General features: G+C 34.9%; 6 protein-coding genes across 6 annotated transcripts; 4 read left to right on the top strand and 2 right to left on the bottom strand.

The window, feature by feature from the left end:
- Positions 1-10,588: 10,588 nt before the first annotated feature.
- INS49_014009 (uncharacterized protein) lies at positions 10,589-11,164 on the bottom strand (the record flags this gene model as incomplete). Its single annotated transcript, XM_043174701.1, has 1 exon — positions 10,589-11,164. The coding sequence occupies one exon, from the start codon at positions 11,162-11,164 to the stop codon at positions 10,589-10,591; it is 576 nt and encodes a 191-aa protein (XP_043021646.1).
- A 1,297-nt stretch (positions 11,165-12,461) lies between these two features.
- INS49_014008 (uncharacterized protein) lies at positions 12,462-13,357 on the top strand (the record flags this gene model as incomplete). The annotated part of the gene is made up of 2 exons (XM_043174700.1): positions 12,462-12,986; positions 13,079-13,357. The coding sequence occupies 2 exons, from the start codon at positions 12,462-12,464 to the stop codon at positions 13,355-13,357; spliced, it is 804 nt and encodes a 267-aa protein (XP_043021645.1).
- A 599-nt stretch (positions 13,358-13,956) lies between these two features.
- INS49_014007 (uncharacterized protein) lies at positions 13,957-14,853 on the bottom strand (the record flags this gene model as incomplete). The annotated part of the gene is made up of 2 exons (XM_043174699.1): positions 13,957-14,121; positions 14,227-14,853. The coding sequence occupies 2 exons, from the start codon at positions 14,851-14,853 to the stop codon at positions 13,957-13,959; spliced, it is 792 nt and encodes a 263-aa protein (XP_043021644.1).
- Positions 14,854-16,344: 1,491 nt separating this feature from the next.
- Positions 16,345-18,233, top strand: INS49_014006 (uncharacterized protein; the record flags this gene model as incomplete). The annotated part of the gene is made up of 6 exons (XM_043174698.1): positions 16,345-16,520; positions 16,612-16,946; positions 17,007-17,068; positions 17,131-17,221; positions 17,280-17,610; positions 17,666-18,233. The coding sequence occupies 6 exons, from the start codon at positions 16,345-16,347 to the stop codon at positions 18,231-18,233; spliced, it is 1,563 nt and encodes a 520-aa protein (XP_043021643.1).
- A 796-nt stretch (positions 18,234-19,029) lies between these two features.
- On the top strand, positions 19,030-19,974 carry INS49_014005 (uncharacterized protein; the record flags this gene model as incomplete). Its single annotated transcript, XM_043174697.1, has 2 exons — positions 19,030-19,228; positions 19,970-19,974. The coding sequence occupies 2 exons, from the start codon at positions 19,030-19,032 to the stop codon at positions 19,972-19,974; spliced, it is 204 nt and encodes a 67-aa protein (XP_043021642.1).
- Positions 19,975-21,298: 1,324 nt separating this feature from the next.
- On the top strand, positions 21,299-23,685 carry INS49_014004 (uncharacterized protein; the record flags this gene model as incomplete). Its single annotated transcript, XM_043174696.1, has 7 exons — positions 21,299-21,601; positions 21,791-21,981; positions 22,170-22,231; positions 22,294-22,573; positions 22,671-22,776; positions 22,831-22,858; positions 23,681-23,685. The coding sequence occupies 7 exons, from the start codon at positions 21,299-21,301 to the stop codon at positions 23,683-23,685; spliced, it is 975 nt and encodes a 324-aa protein (XP_043021641.1).
- Positions 23,686-24,077: the final 392 nt, after the last annotated feature.

The raw sequence follows: 24,077 nt of genomic DNA, 5'->3' as shown, positions 1-24,077 counted from the left end.
AAGCTAAAGTTTAAAAGATTTATTAAGTTAAAAAAAAGATTAATAAATATTAACTTATATTTATAATGCTTATTTATAAAAAAAAGCTATATATATTAAAAAATAAGTTAATAAAATTCCTTTTACTTTAATAGCTATTAAATTAATTAATAAAACCTTTTAATCTTTAATTAAAACTCTTTATAAGCAAGTAAGCATTAAAATTTATTTTATAAATAACTATTCTTTTAATAATATTATTCCTAAGGGCATAATTAATTAAAAACTTACTTATAAAAAAGAAATAAAATTAATTATAAATAAAAATTATAAAAATAAATATAATATTTAAATTTAGCTTAAGTTTTCTTTAATTAATAAGGAATTAAAATTAACGCCTAATTAATTAAATGCTTTTTTATAAAAAAATTATAACTCCTTTTTAAAGCAAAAAAAAGAAATATTTACTTATTTACTCTTTAATTAAAAGAAATTTTTAATATAAAACTAATCTTATATTACTTAAATTAATATTAACATAACGCTATTATAATTTATCCAAACAATTCCTTATAAAGCATATTAAGCAAAAATAATTTAACTTTTAAAAGCCTTAAGGAAAATAATTATTAAAATACTTGAAAATTAATAAGCTAATAAAATTATTAAAAAATCTTATATTGCTTATAAGAATTAATAATTTCTTATAAAAAAAAGAACTTTAATTATTAACTTATTAATAATATCTTAAAAGCTAATAAAATTATAATTAAAAATACCTTTATCTTATTATTAATAAATAAATTTATTAAGAAATTTATAATATATAAAATATTATCTCTTCTTAACTTTTTTTTAAGATATAATTAAATTAAGTTAAATAAAAAAAGCTAAGATATTATAATATTCTTTACTTTAATTAAATTATTTTAATAATATAGCTTATTTAAAAAAGCTATAAATTTTATTACTTAATTTATATAATATATAATTTAAATCTTTTATAACTTAATTTCCATAATATATAAACTCTTTCTTAATAATATTATAATTAAAGGTTTAAAAATAAATTATAAAAATAAAGAAATACTTACTTTATTAAGAATTTAAAAATATATACTTAAATATATTAAGAATTTTAATAATATTCTTTATAATTTTAAGCTAATTAAAAAAAGATAATTAATATTATTAAATTAAAATAATATAAATAATAAGCTAATATTATTAATTATATTTATAAAATACTTAATTAATCTTTATTAAATAAAAAGATTATTAAAATTAATAAATAAAATACTTATAAAAATATAACTAAGCTTAAATCCTTTTTAAGCTTATTAAATTTTTATAAAGCATAAATGCCTTTTTATAAAATTATTGCTAAGCTATTATTTAACTTTTTAAAAAAAATATATTTTATTAATAAATTTTAAATTATTAAAAAGTTATAAATGCTTTTAAAATTATAATTACTTTAAAGCCATACTTAATTAATATTAATTATTTTAATAATAAAATTATTTTTATAATAAATATAAATCTTAAGAAATAAAGCATATACTTTATATAAATTAAAAATAAAATATAATACTTAATTTAATATAAAAGTAATACTTAAATAAAGGCTAAAAAGCTATATAATGTAATAAAGTAAAAATATAAAGCTATTTTATATATAATTAAATGCTTATGCTTTTATATTTATAATATTTACTTTACCTTAAAAATAAATTTAAATATTTTAATTTAATAATTAAAGGGATTTACCTTAAATATATTAAGTATTTATATTATAAAATAGCTAGTTATAATTAAAATATATAATTTTATTATTTATTATATTAAAGGCTTTAAAAATATTATTATAAATGCACTTTTTAAAAAGCTATTAAAGCTATTAAATAAAATAAACTATAAATTTAAAGAAAATATTAAAAATTAATATAATGCTTTCCTTAATTAATTATCTTAACCTTAATTATTTAATTAAAAATTATTATTACTTAATAATTATTTTTAATTAAAAAAATTACTTAAGATTACTTAATTTCTTTATTATAAAACTTATTTTAAAAACCTAATATTATAATAATAATTATTCTTTTATAAAAAGTCTTATTATTTCTTTATTTATAAAGAAATTCTTTAAAAATAACTTAAAAAAGATTTCCTATAATAGCAAGTTATTAATAACCCTAATTAAAAATAGGAAATTATTAAGAATTATTATACTCCTTTTAAGCATTATAAAAAGAATATTACTTATTTTTAAATCCAAGCTATATATTATTAAAAAGAAATATATATTAATATTAAAAAGGCTATTATTAGCTATTTTTATTATAATAAGTAAAATACTTAAATTTATAATAATAAAATTATTTTAATTATATTAAATTAATTATTTATTAAAATTTATATTAATATTTAATATTTACTTTTTAATTAAAAATATAATAAGCTAATTAAAGAATAATATAACTTAATAAGATAAATTAAAGCTATACCTTTTAAGGTAGCTAACTTAAAAAATATTAAAAAGTTCTTTATTTAAAAATTTCTTTTTAAATAAAGGCTTTTAATAAAGGTAATAATAAATAAGGGATAAAAAATATAAATTAATTTATTTAATATTTCTTAATAATTAAAATTAAGAAAATTATAATCTTAATATATAATCCTTATATTAATAATATTATTAAATATAAGTACTTTATTATTATAATTATTATTAAAAAAATGCTTAATAAAGGAATTAAAGATTAAGTATAGATTTTACTTTATGCTTTCTTTATTAATTAAACTTTACTTAAAAGATTTTATAAAAAAAATCCCTTTTATTTTTTTTATAGCTTTAAACTAATTATTTTAATTAAAATTATTATTCTTATGTAATATATTTAAACTTAAACTTTAAATATATTTGCTTAAAATGCTTTTAATTTTTAACTTTAATTACTCCTTAATTTCTTATAAAATATAAAGGCAATAATTAAATTAATTTTAAATTATAAAAAGAAAGCTATATAATAAGATATATATTATAATTTTCCTTAATTTATTTTCTTAAAAAAAAATAACTTAATTTTCCTTATTAATAAGCAAAAAAAAGCTAATCATTCTTTATTTTAAAAATTAACTTATTATTAATTTAATTCTTTTATTATTTATAAAATTTATTATAATAATATTTATAAACTTTAAATATTTAATAATATTTATTTTTTAAATATATTTTTATTAAAATAATTAAAAAGATTTATTAATTATTTTAAAATATAAAAACTTAAACCTTATTTACTTTAAAAAATTAATCTTATAGATATTATAAATAATAATAACTCTTTTTTAAATATTTTAATAAAATTTAGGTTATTTAACTTTATCTTAAATAACCTTAACTTTAATTATTATTAAAATTAATTAAATATATCTTTATTTATTACTTAAATATATTAATTATTTATAAGCTTAAACTTATTAAATTTTTTAAACTTTAATATTTAAAATGCTAAACTTATAATATACTTATATATAAAATAAAGAAACTTAAGAAATAAGCTTTTATAATTTATTAATATTTCTTTACTTTAATTAAATAACTCTTAATATTCTTAATATAATTAACTTAATAATACTTTTAAATTTTAACTTAAGTATTTATTTAAAGGAAAGGGGTTTATCTTTTCTTATATATATATATATATATATTTATTATAATATAAAATTTCTTTTTATATATATTTATTTAATTAATTAAATTTAGCCTTAAGTTTAAATAAGAAATATTATATTTTTAAAAAATATATTATAAAATTTATTGTATATTTATTTATTATTTTCTTATTAAAATTAAAAACTTTTTTTTAATAACTTAATTTACTTTTCTTTTTTTTCTTTTATTTTAATTATTATTTATATCTTATTAAAAAGCTTATTTTTATAATTAATATAATAAGAATGTTATATTATAAGGTTATTATTATTAATCTTAAATAATGCTAATTTTTTTATTTTAAATAATATTAAAGCTAATTATTTCTTTAAGCTATATTATTTTATTAATAATAATTATAAAGTTAAATATATTCTTAAACTTTATTTACTTAATTATTATTACCTTTTATACCTTCTTTATATTATTATATTTATTAAAAATATAATTAAATCCCTTAATATAATAAATATAATTAATATAAGCATTATTATAAAAATTATATAAAAAGTAATAATTAAAAAAGAAAATTATAATAAAGATATTTTTATTTATAATTAAGGAAAAGTTATAACTTATATGCTTTAAGTAATATTTATAAAGGGAAGCATTTTAATAATTATAAAAAGTTATAAGCAAAGCTATTTAATAATAATAATTAAAATAATTATATATTATTATTATATACTTTTTATAAAAAGCTTTATTACTTTCCTTAATAATAATAATATTTATATAGCTTTTAATTAAATTTTTAATATTATTTAAAAACTATTCTTTTTATAGCTTATTAAAAAACTTATAAAATAATTCCTTAATTATCTTTTTAAAGATAAAATTAATAAGTTATTAAATAAGGTATTAATTTTATTTAATATTAATAATTTTATATATATAAATACCTTTTATAAAAGCATTATAAAGGATAATCTTAATAAATTAACCTTTATTAAAAATGGTTTTTAACTTAAAGAAAATATAAATACCCTTAATTAAGATTTACTTAACTTATAAGTTATAATAAATAGCTTAAAAAAAGGAAGAAGAATTTTCTTATATTAAACTTCCTAATCTTAATTAAAAAGAGTTTAATAATAAAAATGTTATTATAAAAAGATATTTAAAAATAAGAAAATTATAATATTTTACTTTAATTTTAATTTAACTTAAAGGCTAATTAAAGTTAAAAAAATATTTAAAAAAAAAAAAAAAAAAACTTAAGGAAGGAAAGGAAATTTATATATATAAAGTTGCTATAATAAAAAAAGGTAAGTAATATTAATAATAAGCTACCTTATTACTAAAAGAAGTAATTTACTACCTTGTTTTTAATTAAAATTAATTTATTACTTAAAAAAAGTTATTTACCTTTAATTCCCTATATATAAAAAAGTTATTTATCTTTTCGCTATAAAGGAATTTTAAATAAATAACCCATTTTAATTTATATTTAATAAATTTATAAATTAAAAGGGGAGTACTTTATAATTAATTATTATTTAAAAGAAATAAGAAATTACACTCCCTTTTACTTTAACCATTAGCAAAATAATAAACCGCTTTTAATAATAATTTATAAGCCTTTTTATTACTTCTTTTTTTTAATTAATATAATTATTTAATTTAAGGGCAATAAGTTATTAGCTTTTATTATTTTAAATCTATATATGCTACTGCATTTATTTATTTATAACTAAGCCCTCTTCCTACCTTTCTTTCTTTTTTTTCTTCCTACCTTTATATTATTATTAATTAAAGATTAAAAATTAGCTGCTACTTAATTATCTTAATAATAATGCACTTTTAATATATTAATTTTTTCCTTTACTTAATTCTTATTTAAAAATAAGCAATAATTATTTATAAAAGCTACCTTAAGTTATAATTAAATATTAATTACATTTCTTTTTTATTTTTAACCCTCTTTACCTTAATTACCTATATAATAATCCTTAAAGGTATAAAGCTCTTTTTATTATTATATCTTTTCTTTTTATTACTTAACTTTTATTACTTACTTTTTACTTTATTATTTATTTTCTTTATTTCCTTTTTTTATAATTAAAAATTAAAATATCTTTTAATTAAAAAAGCAAGGCAAAGAAGCAATTTTAATCGCCCTTATATTATAAAATACCTTAAAACCTTAATATCTTAATTTTAATAATTAAGCCTATTAATTTAAAAAAAAATAATTTAGCGCTAATAATTATAAAACTTTTTTACTTTAATAACTTTAAAAACTTACTTAATAAAGCATTATAATTCTTAAATATTATAAATATTTAAAATTAATAAAACTTTACTTAAAAAGTAAATATTAACTTTTTTAAAAATCCCTTTAAAATAAAAATTATTATAAATAAAGTTTACTTAAATAATATTTAATAATTTTAAACCTTTAATTAATTACTATTTTTTAATATAAAATAAATAGCATTTAATAATAAGCTTATAAAAATAATATAAAAATATTTCTTAAATATTAATTTTTATTTTAAGCTAAGAAAATTAGCTAAGTTAATAAATTTAATAAAATAATATTAAATTTTCCTTATTTTTAATTTCTTTAATATAAAAAGAATGCTTTATAAATATAAAGAATTAAAAACTTAATATATTATAGCCCTTATAATTTAATAACTTCTTAACTTTTAAAATATTATATTTTTACTTAAAAAACCTTTATATTATAATTATACCTTACTTAAGAAATATTAATAGCATAAATTAATAAAAAATTATAAATTCATTATTATACTTATTTATATATTTAATTATTAAATAATAGCAATTTTTAATAAAATAAAGAATCATTACTTATTATAAAATAATTTTATATTAAGAAATAAAAAAAATCAAATAAATAAGGATATTAAAGCGCTTATTTATAAATATTTAATAGCTGCCTTAAAAAATAAAATGCAAGATTTTAATAAAGAGTTTATATTAAAATTAAAATAAATTAATAAAATATTTTATAAATAATACGCTATTAAGTTTATTAAAAATTACTTTAAAGAAAACTAAGAAAAGAATAATTAAAAGGTATAAAATTAAGCTAAGGCTTCTTTAATTAAAACTATATACTTTAAAATACTTAAAGCTGCTATTAATATTACTACTTAAATATTTACTATTTAATTAAAGCTTAATAAAATTAATAAAGCTATTTAAATATTTATATTAATTCCCCTTATTAAGATTAATAATATAAAAATAATTAAAGCAAGAAATAAGCTCTTATTATAAAGAAATATTATTTAATAATAGCTATTTAAATTGCAATATATTAAAATTACTATTAATTATAAAAAAAGCATAAGAAAAATAATACTTTTAATATAAATTAATTTAATAACTTAATTTTAAATATTTAATATATAATAAAGCATAAACTTTTAAATAATTTAAAATTAACTAAGCATAACTTTAATTAAATAAGCCTTTAGCTTAAACATTATATTATAAAATATTTTAAAGCTAGCAAAAAACGCTTATCTTAGCATATATAAGGATCTTTTATATTTATTTATTTTAATAATAAATATAAATAAAACTTAAAATGCGTTAATTAATTTAAAATAATTAAAATAGTAATAAAATTTACTTAAAAATAATTTAAAAGGCTTATAAATAAGCTAATTAAGCAATTAAATATAAAGTATAAATATTAAAAGCAAAAACATTATAAAAAATAAAAGCAAAAGTAAAAGCTTTATATAAAATAAAAGTAAAAGTTAATAAAGCTAATATATTATATTTAATGCAATAATTAAAAAAAAAATTTACTTCTTATTTTATAAAAATATTTAAATCTTTAATAGCTATATTAATATTAATTATTAAAGCAAACTTTAATAGCTAGGAAGATATAATTAATAAATATGCTATTAAGTAAATCTTAAGAATATTTAAAGCTTTTATAAAAAAATAAAAGCTATAATAAAATAAGCAAGCAAGAAATTAAAAATAATAATAATAATTAAAATTATAATAAAGTAAATTTTAAAACTTAAAAGCTTAATTAAAAATAATAAAGTTTTATTTTAATAATCTTTATAATACTTATTATAAAGTATTTAAAAAAAGATATATTAATAAATATAAAGAAATATATAAAAAATAATACCGCGTTAAATTTTGGCTAATTATAAAAAGCTAGCTTTTATGCTTATTTTAAATATTCTTTTAAAAAATTAACTCTTCTCTTTTTTTATATATTTAGTGCTTTAATTCAGCTTTTCTTATTTTTAAGAATTTTTAAAATATTTATCTTTTCCCCTTTCTTTAATTCCCTTTTATTCTTATCTTCCTTCTTTATTATATTAAAGCTCCTCCTTAAGTTATCCTTAAAAGGGTTTAGTAAAACCTATCCCCTATTATTTAAGTGGCTTGTTTTCAATGCTTATTTAGCTTTTATTTATTAATTAAAGGTTGCATTTAACTTATTTATAGCTGCTTAAATTATTAATTTAAGTAAAAAAAATTATATTAAGCTTAATAAAAAGCTTTAATAATAAGCTAATTATCTTAAATGCAATATATAATATATATTATTTAACTTAATTATAGCTAAATTGCTTATCTTTATTAATAATTCTTTTGCTAATAATTAAGATTTTAGCTTTTAAATAAGCTTTATTATTACTTTTATTAATAAAACTTAAGATAATAGCTTTATAAAATTAAATATTTATAATAATATTATTTATTAATTTTTTATTAAATATAAGAAAGTTATTAAAAGTATTTTAACTTTTAAGATTTATAATATAGTTTATAAATTTAATATAAATATTATTTTAATAGCTATTTTATATTAAATTACTATTTATTTTAATATTAACATTATTTTTTTTATAATTTATATAAATTTATACTCTTTATATAAATATTTAATTAAGCTTAATATAATTAAAGAAAAATGCTTTATAATTAATTTAATAATACTTTAATAATTATATAAGAAATATAAAATCTTTAAAATTTAATAAATTATTAATAATTATAATTTAATAAATACCTTTATAAAGAGTATATTAAATAAAATTTTTAAGCAGTTTATAAATATTAATAAGATTATAATTAAGATATAAAAATATATTAATTAAGAATAATTATTTATTTAAGTAAAAGGAAAAGATATATTAAGATTTAATATATTGCTTATTATTAAGGAAAATATTTAAATAAAAGTTAATAAAAATTAATAAGTTAAGATAATTATAATAAAATTATAAAAAAAAAATTATTAAAATAATTTAATTTTTATTTTTATTTAATAAAAATATATAAAATTAGCAAAAGTTTAAAAATTTTTTTTATTAATTAATTATAAATTACCTTAAGAAATAATATAATATAGTTTATATTTAAAATTACTTTCCTTTTAAAAGTAAACCTTATAATTAAGATTTTTATAATAATATTTATGCATTAAGGGTTTAAATAATAAGGGTTATTATTATTTTATAAGTACTTAAGTTATTAGCTTATGTTTAATAAGCATCCTTAATTAAATTTTATAGTTTAATACTTATATATTAATTTTATATATATTTTTATTTATTAACTTAATTAATATTAAATAATCTCTTAATATTTAACTTTTCTTCTTTATTTAAATATCTTATTTATTAACTTTTATAACTTATCTTACTCATTTTTTTTTTATAATTAATTAATCTTTATTTAATTATAGAAATTAAGCATAATTAAGCTTAAGCTAAATTAAATTAAAGTATATTATAAGTTAAAGATTAAATAATAATATTATTAATTTAAGGGTTTAATTTAATCTTTATTTAACTTAAGCATTATAAGTAATAAAAGCATAAGTTTATAAAATATATTATAAATAAAATATTTATATAATAAAAGTAATAATTTATACTTTATTAATTAATATAATTAAAATAATTTATTATATATAATTATTAAAATAATCTTTATTTAATAATTATATATTTTAATAAAATAATTAACCTTTAACTTTTTAATAATAATTTAAGCTTTTTTATATATTTACTTTTTATAAATATTTAATATAATTAAATAAATATATATTTTTAATTAATTTAATTAATTAATAAATTTAAACTTAATAACTTTAAGTTTAATTTAATTTCTTTTTTTTATATACTTTTTAAAGATATATATTAATTACTTAATTAAAAATTATTAGTATAATTATAAATATGCCATAAGGGGATAATAGCATTAGGTATAATAGGCATTATAAGCATTATAAGTAATTGGCACTAAAGCACTAGCAGGCAAGGGTTATATGTAGCAACACGTAACCACCCTTAGATAGTTTATAGCCAAAAGGAGATTCTGCAGCCTATGGCCGCAACCTTCCTTCCTTTTATATAGCCAATTCAAATACAACCAGTCTGCTATCAACCAACATATGTTAACCCAGCCAACAATAGCCTAGATATCTAGAATATTCCAATACATCCACCCAAAGCTGCGGTCTTGCTAAATTGCACTCCCAAAGCAAGTCTGCCAGAGGAGACCGCCAATTATGGAAGTTCCAGCCAGCCAAAACCCGCACCTGAACCACCACCAACAACTAGATGGGTCCTTCAGGTCAACCTTTGCCACCATTGCCCCTAGAGACGCCACACATCCTCCGACAGTGATGGCGAAGTATCCTAGGTCCGACTGCAGAAGGTAACCATGAATACAGAGAAGCCCAACCAGGGCGCTGAGGCACACCCACAGGAAGGGCTTCGTGTGCTCCCGGAAAAAGACAGCAGTGCTCTTCAGGCCAATTCTGGTATCATCCGAGATGTCCTGGAAGGCGTATATCGTGTCATAAATGACTGTCCAAAGCACCGAAGAAACAAACAGACACGAAGTCGGGGCCAAGGCACCCTCTTATCAGGGCACAACACCCATTGCTGCCGTCCCTACGTTGACTCCCCAGCCAAGACTGATACCCAGCACCAATTGCGCCGCGTGAGTGTGTAGCTTGGACCAGGGGTAGTAAAAGTTGGCGACGATGCTCGGGGCGGCAGCGACGGCGACGACTCTAGGGAGAGCGAGCAACACGACAGCTGCCAACAGCACCTGTGACAAGGTGAACAGCAGGGCGCCGCGTTTCGATACGGCGCCCCTCACGATCGGGCGGTCTTTGGTCCGTGTGACGAGAGCGTCGATGGGGGCGTCGATTAGGTCGTTCCAGCCATGGATGGCATTGGAGAGGAAGAAGCTACCGATAGTCAATAAGACGCCGGCTCGCAGGATCTCGCCGGGTGGTGGCGACGGCCGCAGGATGAAGGCGTGGAACAGGCCAAAAAGATGGGGAAACAGCACGAGACACACGCCAGCCGGAGGGCTCAGCCGGGTCAGCTGAACATAGGGGATCCACGAGGCCGGCAGAGCGCTGACCCATTTGCCGGTGTGAAGACCACCATATTGCTGAGCGAGCTCTCCTTTCCGAACATGATCGGACATAGGAACAGTCGCAGGTTTTGTCGTTGTTGTTCGAGTGCGGTTCATGATGCGTACAAGAGGTTGGCAAACCGGTGCTTCGAGGGCAAACACCTATAGACTACTGAAATTCAACGGTACCGACGACCTGGAAGTCGGGAACACTGCAAAAGAGCTGCTATCTCTCGGTATATAGTTGACTACATGCATGCAGAGTGCAGACTCCGATGGGCGCCACCGGCCCAGTAACCGCAGGCGAGTGACCGTTACGATGGTCTTGCGAGGCTCCCAGTCTGGACCTCGACGCCATCATGAATAGACTCTGTGACTCGTAGGATAGATGCAGTTGGTCTTCCGACATGACAGGGACCTTTTCCCTGTCCTCGCATTCGACTGGTCAAGGGTGAGCCTCAAATTCCTTCCAACTTCCTTGGCACCAACCAGTGCATATGCTCATCAATTTCACCATCACGCACAACGCCACGGGAAGCGCCGTGGCAACCCCCCTCGGGAAGTGGAACAGCCTCGCCACGCTGCTGTACGATGTACCATGCGGCTCGCTTACATTGCAGAATCACGCCTCACTGGGCTCACTTGCAGATCTGCTGACCCATCTGCAGCATTCCGCACCGTGCACAATACCATCAAGGCACAGCCGCACAAGTCATGGCCACGCAGCCCACAGCGTTACTTGGCACGCCTCCTTCAGCTCAATCAACTCTAGTGTCTTTCGGACACTCCATGAGACCAACAGATGCCACCCCCACACCTCACGTTGCATTCACAATGCGTACTGTACTGCACTCTATGGTACCTCGAGTTGGTTGAAGCGACGAAAGTTGCCAGATTCGGACACGATTCGGAACGAAGCAACCGCATTTTGGGTCTGGCTCATGCGTGGGCGGGCTGCAGCCATCACCAACTTGCTGCCAAGGTTTCCAACACAGACGATGTTTGCATTAGACTCAAGTGCTGGGCCTGAAGTTTGGAGTGATAGCGGAGCCTCGTCGACGCCGGGGGACAGCATTGATATCCGGCATGCAATCGAGAAAGAGAAGAATTCTCGGGGCTTTCCTTGGTCACACGGTGCTCGTCCCAGTCAATTCGATTCATGAATTGCTTCTGATTATCCTGACAAACAAGCCGTGATCTGACTCTGAAATTGATTGCTCAAGTGCCTACTTTCACCAGAGAGCGATTAATCATGTCTTCAGACTCGAGCCATGACTTAGTATTGCGTGTGTGAGTCGCCCTCTTCAATGACTCCAAGCCCTTCATGACCGGGAGGACTTCAGGAGCCTTCTGGTGGTCGTTGTTCTCAATGCTTGGAGGCTTGGAGCGGATAATGTTATCCGTGATTGGATTGAATAAATTATGCTCACTCAACACGTTTGGGCATGCCAGCTTCGACGGGGCCATCACAGTCCACCGAGTTCGCGACTCGACTCGGGCCTTCTACTATGATGTATCCTTCGACCTGACACACCCGAATTTGATAAAGTTCGCATCATTAGAGAAGCCGCCGATGCACTTTCACCCATACCAGGAAGAATATATCAAGGTGCTGTCGGGCACGCTCGGTGTCGAGATCGAGAGGCGTGAATACAAGCTGCGGTCCCAGGACGGCGAGCTACGAGTTCCACCTTGGGCGAATCACCGTCTGTATCCCCTCCTCAATACAACTGATGATAGCGGGCGCCAGGACAGGACGACGCGGTTCCTCCTGTCGGCGGAGAAGTCAGATGTGGCTTTCCAGCTGGACGATACATTCTTCCAGAATTGGTACGGGTGTCAGGATGAGGTCGTAACGAGTAGGGGGAAGTTCGACATCATTCAGATCATGAACGTGAGTCTCTAGATCAATCCACGTCCTCGCCTGGCCTCCTGAAGTCACACACAAAGATGGACAGCCCCACCGCCTCTAACCAACAACCCCAGAAAGAAATGGGCGGCTACAAGACATGTTGTGACCAAACTGAGAGATTGATTACCCAGATGTTCGATGCCGGCGGTTCCTACATGTCATTTCCTACCTGGATCCCATTCAGCAGACGAGTGGCACAGCTCGCTGGGATTGTGGTCGGCAGATGGCTCGGGGGCCTGCTTGGCTACCAACCCTTCCACCGCAAGTGGACTGCGAATTGGCCACTGGCAGCTGAGAAGATGGCGACATCTTTTTTCCTGAGGCGTTTCGCGAGCCAGGTGAAAACGGATTGAAAACTGCTGCACTGGCTTTACTGGTAATTATGCGCTGAAATCAATTTACTTCGCGCGAGATGCCAGTACCTCCATGGGAAGATGGCCTTTTATGTGCTCCTTTCCTGCCAGACAAGCTGGCACGCAGTTCTGGAATTGGAATAGTCGTATCTAGGCAAACCGAATTGAACCTTGACTGCAAAACGAAGGAGGAGGGGGCCAGCTGCCCATTGCCTACTTGGGTAGCTACCTAGGTAGGTACTCGACACCCACGTGACAGTTCAACATGTCTATCCCCATAGATTCAGACCGCTTTCCATTCACCACTCGAGTAATCAGGGGTCCGAGTGGCCACCTCCTAAGCGTTGATACTCCTTTCCTCAAATATTGCCCTACCCCACCAAGTGTTCAATGTTGCCTCCTGCTTGCCTCCCCAGAGTACGATCGAGCGATGTCAGAGTTGAAGTTTCGTGTCCTCCTGAGTGATCGACGCCCACCTCAGGGTCTGCGACCAGAGAGCAGACTGTTTCTGCTTGTCCTGGCTGTCCGGAGAGCTCTTATCTTTTTGCAAGAGCGTGTAGAACCCTCGCTGGCCGGCGTACTTGTCGCTCAAAGCCAGCTCAGCTAGTAGGACCCATAGAGAGCTTGAGGACTGGGAGCAAGGGCTTGTAGACGAAGGTTTGCATGAGTGACATGCTCCTTGGCGTATTGCTGCGCAATGCACGGGAGTCGACCAGGTTGCCTGGATTGATTGCCACGGCGGTGATGTTCTTGAGGATGGGGTCCTGGGTAGAGCGCGTGAGTAATGACATCCCGATGACATCCCGTTCTGGTGACAGGCTCTCATAAGAAGAGAGGAGAGGTGCACCGAATTATCGGTGGTGACTTACCTTCTGGAGATGCTCGTTCAGCGCATACATCCACGTAGTGATGGCGAGCTTGGCAGTTGCATATCTCTGGTAGCCGCGTCCCATCTTGTCGTCGTCCACAGAAGGCTTCACGAGCAGCTCCAAATCGCTGGGAATGGAGGGAGGATACTTCTCCATGGCGTTCTTGCCGGGCCAGTGTGAGTCGCTCGAGAGGAGCACCACCCGGCCGGTGGGCCCAAAGCTGCCAAGAAGGCGGAGGACGAGGGCCGCGTGGGAGATGTGGCTGACCTGGAAGGTCTTGTCGTAGCCGTCGGCGGTGGGCTCGGGGTCGCCGACGAGGTTCCAGTAGTAGGCGACGCAGACGATGGCGGTGAGTGGCGGGTATTGGCCGCTCTTGATGCCGGATATGACGGTGTCCGCGAAGGCGTGGGTGGAGGACAGGCTGGCGAGGTCGAGGGCATGAACAGAAGCCTTTGCTTGCGGGTAGCGGGCGATGGTCTCACGGAGCTTTCTGGTGTTTGGGTCAGAGGTCGAGTCATCCCTCACAGTGAAAATGGCCGTGTGTTGCGGGTAGAGGCGGAGGATGTGTTCTGCAGCAGGAATTCCCAGCGAGCTGTTGGCCCCAGTGAAGATGATCGTTCCAGCCATTGCAGCAGAGTTCAACTGATGTTCTGTGTAGAACCCAAGGATCCCGCCGGCCTGGAGATGAAAGTATGGTTGCTGGAGTGTTGTGTTATGACATCAAGCTACGATGGCGTATCTAGGCAGGCGCCAGGATTGCAAGCTGGTCTTCATAAGAATGAACGTCGGGAAGCTGGGTGACGGAGGTCCAACTTGGAAGCTGGGGATGAGCTCCCTTGTCCGCGGCATGCTGCGTCAAAGCGGGATGAGCTCGTGAAACCATGCTGCCTTGAAAGACTTATGCCACCAACACCAAATGCATCACCAACCAACTACATGACCAACGACCAACAGAAGGCAGATCAGGCAGGTGTAAAGTTGGATGCCCTGTCTGCCTGTGGAGCGGGTCAGCTTACTGCCTTGGATCAGCCTTCCGACGAGACGGCCCCCACGGTGCAGATCGGCATCGCGGGGCAACAGTGATGCGCCAAGGCAATATACCTAGGTCATGTTTCTCAGCTGGGCTGGCTTGGAAATTGTCGTGTAACACTCACAGGCGCAATACAACAGCCTGCATAAATAATGCGTTCCCGGCTCTGCGCAGTGCTCTACAAACCCTCTCGATGTTTGTAACATGTCGCCCATTGCGACATAAATGTGCTCTGCCGTCGCACAACAACAACTTGGCTTAAGAATTGCGCCTTCCGTTCGGTCCGGTGCCACCCTACCTAAGTACCTAGGTATTTACTACCTAGGTATCTTTCATTACGGCCAGTTCTTCCGGCCTTCATTACCCGGGAACCAACTAAAGCCATGAACCACTGCAATCAATGAATATATAAGGCACCACTTATGTCAGCCGACCGAGGACGTAGAAACGACAAATTTCACGACCAATAGAGCCGCGAGTGAATTGTTAACTACATGTACTTAAGATTGCACGCAAAACCAATATAGAGTCCGATTCTCTGTTAGTCATCATCTAGATGGAATGCGCTGCGACGTCGTCACTTAAGCAGTAACATGTACTTCATCCACGTAACCATTATCCGAGTGGCATTACCGAACCTTGCCAGGTATATCTACATCGCGAATGTTGTAAGCGGCTCTCGATGATCACAGCCGAAAAGAGTATTCTCTATACGACCCAAGAGCCGAATATGGATGTGATCACAAAGACCAACAAATCCTACTATATCATTGGGGTCTGCGCAAAATGTTGGCCCCCACAAGAAAGCTGGACAATCAGCCTCGCCATGAATTGTTGTCCTGAATCTATTTCGGTCAATTGACCTGCTAAGGGCTAGTCTCATTTTTCAGTCGTACTGTGTACCATGTTCACGATTTGCGTCTCATACAAGACAACAGTGCTATTTTGATTTCGTTACTCTCAACTAGAAGGGTCGTCATCAAGTCTCCTCTCTTGCCAGGAACAATAGCTAGAGTGGTCCGCTTTCGACGAACAGAGTTCACCGGGCGACTCACTGACACGCGCAAGTATCATTGCGGAAGCAGAAAATGGCACACTTCCTTACGTGGACCGTGCTGGCCGTTTGGTCTTGTTTTATCTATCATACCACAGCAGTATCTTTTGATGCCACCGACCGCCTATGCAAGGACCTCAATAATGCACTGAACAGCGTGATTTTCTTGCAGGATGAGCCCGAGTATCCTGAATTGAGAACGGAGAATTGGTAAAGTTTTGTCTCACCTCAATATCTCTCTGGCCACCTATGTAGTCTTTCACGACCTGCCACTTGGTACAGACTCAACTGACACTGTCAGGTCGGAAACTGCCTGGAGATTGCCGGCATGTATATTTGTTCCCGCCGATACAGAACAACTTCAGATGATCGTGACGCGTCTCGTTGAGACCGGCACCAAGTTTGCCATCCGCTCTGGAGGACACTCACCTGCGCCACAAGCAGCGAACATTGACGGTGGCGTCCTGATAGACCTGTCTGGCTTCAACGAGGTCAAATACGAACAGTCCGAACAGGTCGCTACGATAGGGTCCGGGCTAACTTGGGGTGAAGTATACTCCAAGCTGGATCCCTTCAGCGTCACGGTGGTAGGTGGCAGAGTAGGCGACGTGGGTGTTGGAGGACTGACGACAGGAGGTATGCCACTTCTCGTTCGAAGACAACTGGTGGAGGGTTTGACTGACAAGATTTCGAAAGGCGGTCTTTCCTACCTTTCTGATCTATACGGGTTGGTGTGTGACAATGTCCTGAATTTCGAGGTATGAAAACACATAACACTCAGTCTCTTCTCTCATAGCTTTCCACTCTAATATGGTCAAAGGTCGTTCTGGCTGATGGATCGATCGTGAACGCGAACGGCACCCAAAATTCCGATCTATTCTGGGCTTTGAAAGGCGGCACCAATAATTTTTGTATGTTTACTGTCCACAGATCGCCGCTACATCCCGGGTACTGAATATATTCTGCAAGGTATTGTGACGTCGTTCACTCTGACGACGTACCCAATTGGCCAAGTATGGGCTGGAGTGAAGGCGTATACGATAGACAGTTTGCCTGCCCTTTTTGATGCAATGTTCGAATATCAGACTGCTCCCAACAAGGATCCTTACGCCAACCTCATGCTGCAAGGTTACGTGAGCAACGTTACCGTGGGCGTGGTGTTGAATCTGGTTTACCTGAAGCCTGAGGAGTCACCAGACGCATTTTCTCCTTTTTACCCGATCAATACCACAGCAGACTCAATCAAGATATCGAGCTTCAGCGAGTTCATCTCAGGGCAGGGCCCCTCGGGTTTCCCACCGTAAGCCGTTTCAATCACCCAAAAGTGCTGGCCGAAGCTGATAGAGAGTGAACAGGAGAGTCGACTGGCGTACTACGGCTTTTGAGCCAAGTAAAGCTCATTACGAGTCGTTGACGAGTCTGATGATGAACTCTACTGGTCTGGCACAAATCAAGTCCGTGACTGCTGGAACTGCGGCATTCGGCCTACAGCCCATCTCATCGAGGCGCGTTGAGGAAGGCCACAGTCGTGGAGGTAATGCACTCGGACTCCTGCCTCTAAATCAGACGTGGTTCGTGATAGACTCTGGCGGATGGTTTCCAGAGGACGACGCACTTGTGCACAGCGCAACTCGGGACATGGTCCAAGCAATCGAAGACAATTCCAAGAGCGAGGGCGTTTATCTGCCATACCTATTCATGAACGATGCCAGCTGGGGTCAAGACGTCATCTTGCACTATGGGGCAGACAGCGTCGCTAGGCTGAAAGACATCCAGGCAAAGTACGATCCTAATCGTGTATTTCAGAACTTGGTGCCGGGAGGGTTCAAACTGCCACAGTATGCTTTTTGTCATCTGAGGTATCAGCACAGGGATATCAGACACTACTGTTTATTCAACTATTTAATCACAGGCGAGCGGTGAATTCACTTGTGTTCATGTTTTGTGAGAACTGCATTATTTGAGAGAAATAAAACCACTTAGATGTTCCTCGTATCTTGTGTGACAACGTCGTAGAAAGTACCTGGGTACCAGTTGGTGAACGTTGTGGTGGACTTCCGCAAAAGACGACACAGGGCACTGCCGTACTGGGTACTTCCAGGAAATGCAAGGCCTTGCCAACTTTAGAAGGTGCCTGTGGCAGTATCCTCTCTATTTTTGGTGAGACCACAGGCGCCGAGCCAGCGTCTAAATTTTTCATCAGAATGGCGCAGGTGGAAATGGAGACGGGGTCCAGGGGACTTTCGGGGTACATGTTCGTACCACCTACTGGATCCGGGATTTTGCTGATTGGACTGCCTGACTGGGCCCTTGTAACCAACACAATTTCGACAGATGTACTGCAACATTGGGGGCCGGAGCTGATTCGAACGCGCCGGCCCAGACAGACATGTGAAGAGGCTGACAACGAACACTTGATGTAGGTTGGTTTAAACCAGTCACACGACATGCATGCACTCGATCGGCTAACTGTTCGGCTGGTTGGCATTGTGATCCTTCCGAGCAGATCAGGCCTCTCTGGGGAAACGACCATTTAAAGAGGTGGGTTGATCAACCCGTTGAATCAATCACCTTACACTCCGGCAATCGAAGAATGCCCTCCTTGCTGATTTTGTCTTCCTCCTTCCTCTCTTTTAAGTTGATCAATAGTCTCGCCACTTCCACTTCCTCTGGTCTCAAAGGTAGTCTCGTCCGAACGCGGCACGCCTGTTTTTGAATCATGGCAGGCCAACAGATTCCGGAGGACATGCCGGTCATCCCTCCACCGAATGGAACAACATCCAACTTTGACGATCCACCATCCTTGTACGAGGCGACCTTGGGCGTTGGTATTACCTCCATGGTCATCATGACAGTCGCAGTCGGTATACGGACCTACACCAAAGCCGTCATTCTGAAAGATATGAAGCATGAGGATTGTAAGTTGCAGCTCAGCCTTGATTAAAAATCATACGTTGACTCTTTGAAAGATGTAGCTTTGTGTGCTCTGGTGAGACTACTGCTGTGTATCCGCGGGATATGCTACTGACTTTCTCTTCAGACTGGATTTCTAGTCTGGAGTGTCATCTACATATACGTCGCGTCTCTTGGCCTGACTCGTGACTTGTGGAATATACGAGCAGTCGATTTCTCTTACATGCTATACGTATGAACTCCTATCAATCGAACAGCGGCCCCGTGAGTGCCCAGCTTTGTGCTAATCGACCTTAGTTGTGCAATGTGTTCCAAGTCATTTACCCGCCAGCGATGGGTGCCGCGAAGTATTCATATGTGTCCAGCTCAAGAGGATATTTTGTCCCCATGGCTCCTCCAAGGGCAAAGTCTGGTGGGCTCTGCAGATTCTCATAGCTGCAACTGTTGGGTACTACATCTCTTGCTTTTTCACATTTTTATTTCAATGCGTTCCTCGCGAGAAGATCTGGCACCCAACGGTGGAGGGTAAGTGTATTGATAACAAGGGCGGTGTATTGTCGGCAGGCCTAATCAACCTAATCCTTGACCTTGGGCTCCTACTTGTCCCTTGCTGGGCGATCTGGCACCTGCAGATGCCTTTGAAGCGCAGGCTAGGGGCTTTATCTATATTTTCTGTGGGCGTTTTGTAAGTTAAATACTCAGTCACCCGAATGAATTCCCTTCCGAGGGAGAGAGGCTAACCGAAGACTAGCACATGTGTGATTGCGGCGCTCGGAGTCGCCTACCGAATACCCATGCTGACCGAGGTCAACCAAACCAACGCTATAGCAAAGGTTGGCCTCTGGTCGTAAGTTTCTGATGTCTGTACAAGACGCGAGAGCCGTATTGACGCTGCTCACAGATTTGCAGAGCTCGTTGGAACCATGGTCGTGGGGTGCATGCCCATGTTTCCCCGATTTTACGAGCATTTGAGCTCGCTACAAGGGCCGTTCTCTTCTCTCTCATCCTTGAAGTCGTTCCTTTCGTCAAGAAAACGCAGCAGCAGAGACACTTCAAAATTTTCACGGGTCTCGCAGCCGGGCGATTCCACTCATCAGATTGTTGTGACGTCTGACTCCACGCGAGAGGACATACACTGGGACCCGAATCATATAGAGTTGAGGGATGGCCAATATGTGTATCCAAAATGGGGCGCTGAAAATGTTGTATAATTCTGTGATTCACGGCAGTCTGTTTTTTCTGTTGACCTAAGCTACGTATGTATTCGCGGATATGGATGAATTGCCTGTTACTTCGGTGATATTCAAGGTAATTAATTTGGCCCTGGTTCTCTCAAAACATGTATTGCAGAGATTTGAACCCAAAAATGTCTTGTCGACTTAGGGGCTCGTCTTCAAAATTCAATTATACGTTTTTCGATGGAGGATTCAAGCATTCGCATCTTACACTTCTAGGAGGACAATCGACCATGCCTGCTACCCGGGCAGCGCGGCCTGCCAACATTGGAATTCGGGAGAGAACACTTGAGACTCCAAAGTGACATCCGAAGAGGACAAGGAACCGAGACCTAGCTAGATGTCCAACAATTCGTTGGTAGCCTGGTGGGGGGAAAAACACCGATGGAGCCAGCAAAGAAAAGGCTCATGTCCACCTCAAGTACACCTCTTGTACTGCACAGTTCATGTAGATTTTCGCCTACTGTGTAGCAGTGCATCATCTGTTGGGCCTGGCTTGCATGTTGCACATGCGAATGAGTTTTGCCTATCATGCAACTCGTCTCGGCCAAGACCGCATTTAGGCAAGTCTTCGGAGGTCCAGCTGATCGCCTGATCGAAACCTAAGGTTGTGTTCCATCAGGCGAGTAATAATTCTGACTGGTAAATCCTTTCTTTCCACGGAAATATAGAGACTACAGTCCGACTACCATCGATTGAAGTAGTGAACAGTTGACAAACAAGTTCTTTTACCTCACCACGAACTTTAGAGGCCTTGGGAACATACGGGCAACGTCCAATCCAGTGGATTCCAGGCGTTTTGGGCCACCTGTTGCACTGTCTCCCCTTCTTCACTGAACAATGGATATACCCACGTGTGATTTTCGATACTGGTGTGGTCTCAGCATTGCTGTTGCTGTGTCTTATTTTGCCACTGTCGCTTTCTGGGACCACTACTTTTCTCCTCTGGCTCGGATCCCCGGACCATTTTGGGCGTCTATTACACGTCTGTGGCACGCCTACCACATTTTCGAGGGCGACCATAATACGGAGATTATACGACTTCACGAACAGCATGGCCATTTTGTTAGGATCGCGCCAGATGAGGTCAGCGTAAGCCACCCGGCTGGTCCAAAGCTGCTCCTCCAGTCACATTTACGCAAGGTATGTACAATTTCGTGCTGTCCTAGAGTCAAGGGTGCTATAAGACATGACGGCCTTCAAGATCAAACCAGTGTTAATATTGAACCCACTACTCTAAAGTGGGTGATTCCAATGCTTCGACATTTCTTCCTTGGAGCCGACCGCTTTCTCATCCTTGCCAGCATCGTTTGACTCCGATTACTAAACAAGTACAAGGGAAATTGGTACCGAGCATTTGCCATACCAGACTACCGCTATGTGACTCCACAATCGACTCTGGACCCAAAGGAGAAGATGGAGCGATCCAAATTGTTTGCTCCCGGCTTCACCTTATCGCACCTCCTTCGGTCCGAGGCACATTACGACAGGAATATAAGCTACCTGTTCGACTGGATGGATAAGTACGCTGAGAGTCATGAGCCGATGCACCTTGACAAGTCTTTTTCGTAGACCACCTTCGATAATGCAGGCGAGGCCATTTTCTCACGTCGATGGAGGCACTACATCAAAGAAAAGCAGACCCCGATGCCCGTTTTGATATTGTCGCTCATTGGTTGAAGACTCATCAGGAGCGCCCTGATCTCCTTAGCTACCGTGATGTCGAGGCACAGACGGCAACAAGTGTCGCTGCTGGGTCAGATACTCTGTCTTGTAGGTCCCCCTCCAAATTCTTCGAATCATCTCACTTGATAGCTGAAAACTGATTCCTTTAGGTGCCCTCCAATCGTTTGTTTACTTCATGATCAGACATCAGGACATCTGGGAGCGCGCAAAGGATGAAATAAAGGCGGCGATGGCGGAGGGCCGCTGTCAGGATCGGGTCGTGACCTATGATGATTCGCGCAAGCTGACTTTCCTCGAGGCGTGTGTCTACGAATCCGTGCGATTGTTTGGACCTGGCCCATTCCAGCTGTCCAGAGTGGCGCCGAAAGACGGCCTGACTATCGGCACCCACCACTTCCCGGCAGGTACCATCTTATCTATCAACCCACAGTAAGAAGACGCCAAATGGCTCCCTTGCCTTTCCCCTCCCCGCTTTCAAACTTGATTTCGGAGTGTCTTGAAGCTGACTGACTGACTCTGGCGTTAGAGTCATGCAGCAGAGCAAGGATTGTTGGGGTGCCGACTCAAAGGAGTTCAAACCTGAAAGGTGGTTACCGGATGGGATTCATACCATGTATCATTACTGGCTCTTGGTATGTCTATTGTGTATCAAGCTAAACTGGCCTGTCTTCGCTAACTGTGCACAGTTCGGATTAGGCTACAACAGATGCCCAGGTGAGCACTTGGCTGAAATACAAATTTTCAAGACTGCCGCCACAATTGTCCGTGATTATAAAATATCTCAAGTGGACCCAGATAAAGAGTGGGAATGGAAGGCTTACTTCACAGTTGTTCCCCATTCCTGGCCGGTATATGTAGAAAGAGGATAGGCTCTGGGTTGGACTCGGTTGTGTACTTGAATGCCGGCACTGGTGGGCTTTGATGGGGCTGTCGAACTCCAAACCTTCTAGTAGAAAAGAAATTTGCACCACGAAGACAGCAATTGTGGTTGATTTTACCCCAAATAACATGAATTTCGAGCCTTTGGCCCTTTCAATTTCCTTTTCCCTGGCATGATTTTACAAATACCTCATTAGTTCGACGTATAAGCCTTCTTGCGGACAACTTCCTGAGCACAAACGAATTCAGCGGAGATTGTATACACCGACTGCCTCGGCGCTACTAAATCAAGGGCTCCTTTTTGCTGTAATGTTTGAGGTCTGGTGAGAATCTCGCTGGCTGGAAATCAATGCAACGTACCTAGGTACCCTGGGTAGGCAGGGCCTACAATGTACGTCACAGTACGTGCTGTGATGCTATGATCGTGCAGAGGAAAAGTTTAAAGCGACTTTAGGCCCCTTGCAATAGAGCATAAAGCTTTACTTCACAATGCTGGAGACCACTCTAATTTCAATAGAATCACGGTATGCACTGCGCATCGGAGCATTTAGAAGGTACCCAGGGAAGAAAAATGAGGCACAATACTTATGTATTGCAGCTTCCTAACCAAATGCAGGTAAGGCCACATCAACTAATCCCGGCGTCCGCCGTGATCAGACTAAGGACCTACAGGTCCATTTTTGTTTTCAAACCCCACAGTCTTCTTTCACCTGATGGCTAGATACACACATGGGCGTTAACAGTGCCGACGTCGACAAATTGTAATCAGTCGACCAGACACATATACCCGCCCACCTCTCGAACTAATTGCGGCGCCTACCTAGGTAGTCGACCCCGACTTTGCTGCCTGCGCGTCTCAAGTGGGTTAGTCAGCAATGCCCCGTTCATCCGGCCACGCTTCACCCACGCTCAGTGATGTTCAGCGTGTAAATCACCTCAGCCACCGCTCCGACTCCAACACGCTCCAAAGCCATCTCGTTTTTCATTCGGAATCGATCAAATTTACGCGGGTGCTACCACACGCCATGGGCCAGGATGTGGTCACCGCCTCCAG

This window comes from Diaporthe citri, assembly GCF_014595645.1.
Source record: "Diaporthe citri strain NFHF-8-4 chromosome Unknown scaffold_7, whole genome shotgun sequence".
NCBI classification, from domain to species: Eukaryota; Fungi; Ascomycota; class Sordariomycetes; order Diaporthales; family Diaporthaceae; genus Diaporthe; species Diaporthe citri.
Note: the sequence above shows the minus strand (reverse complement) of the source record. Positions and strands in the feature narration are given on the sequence as shown.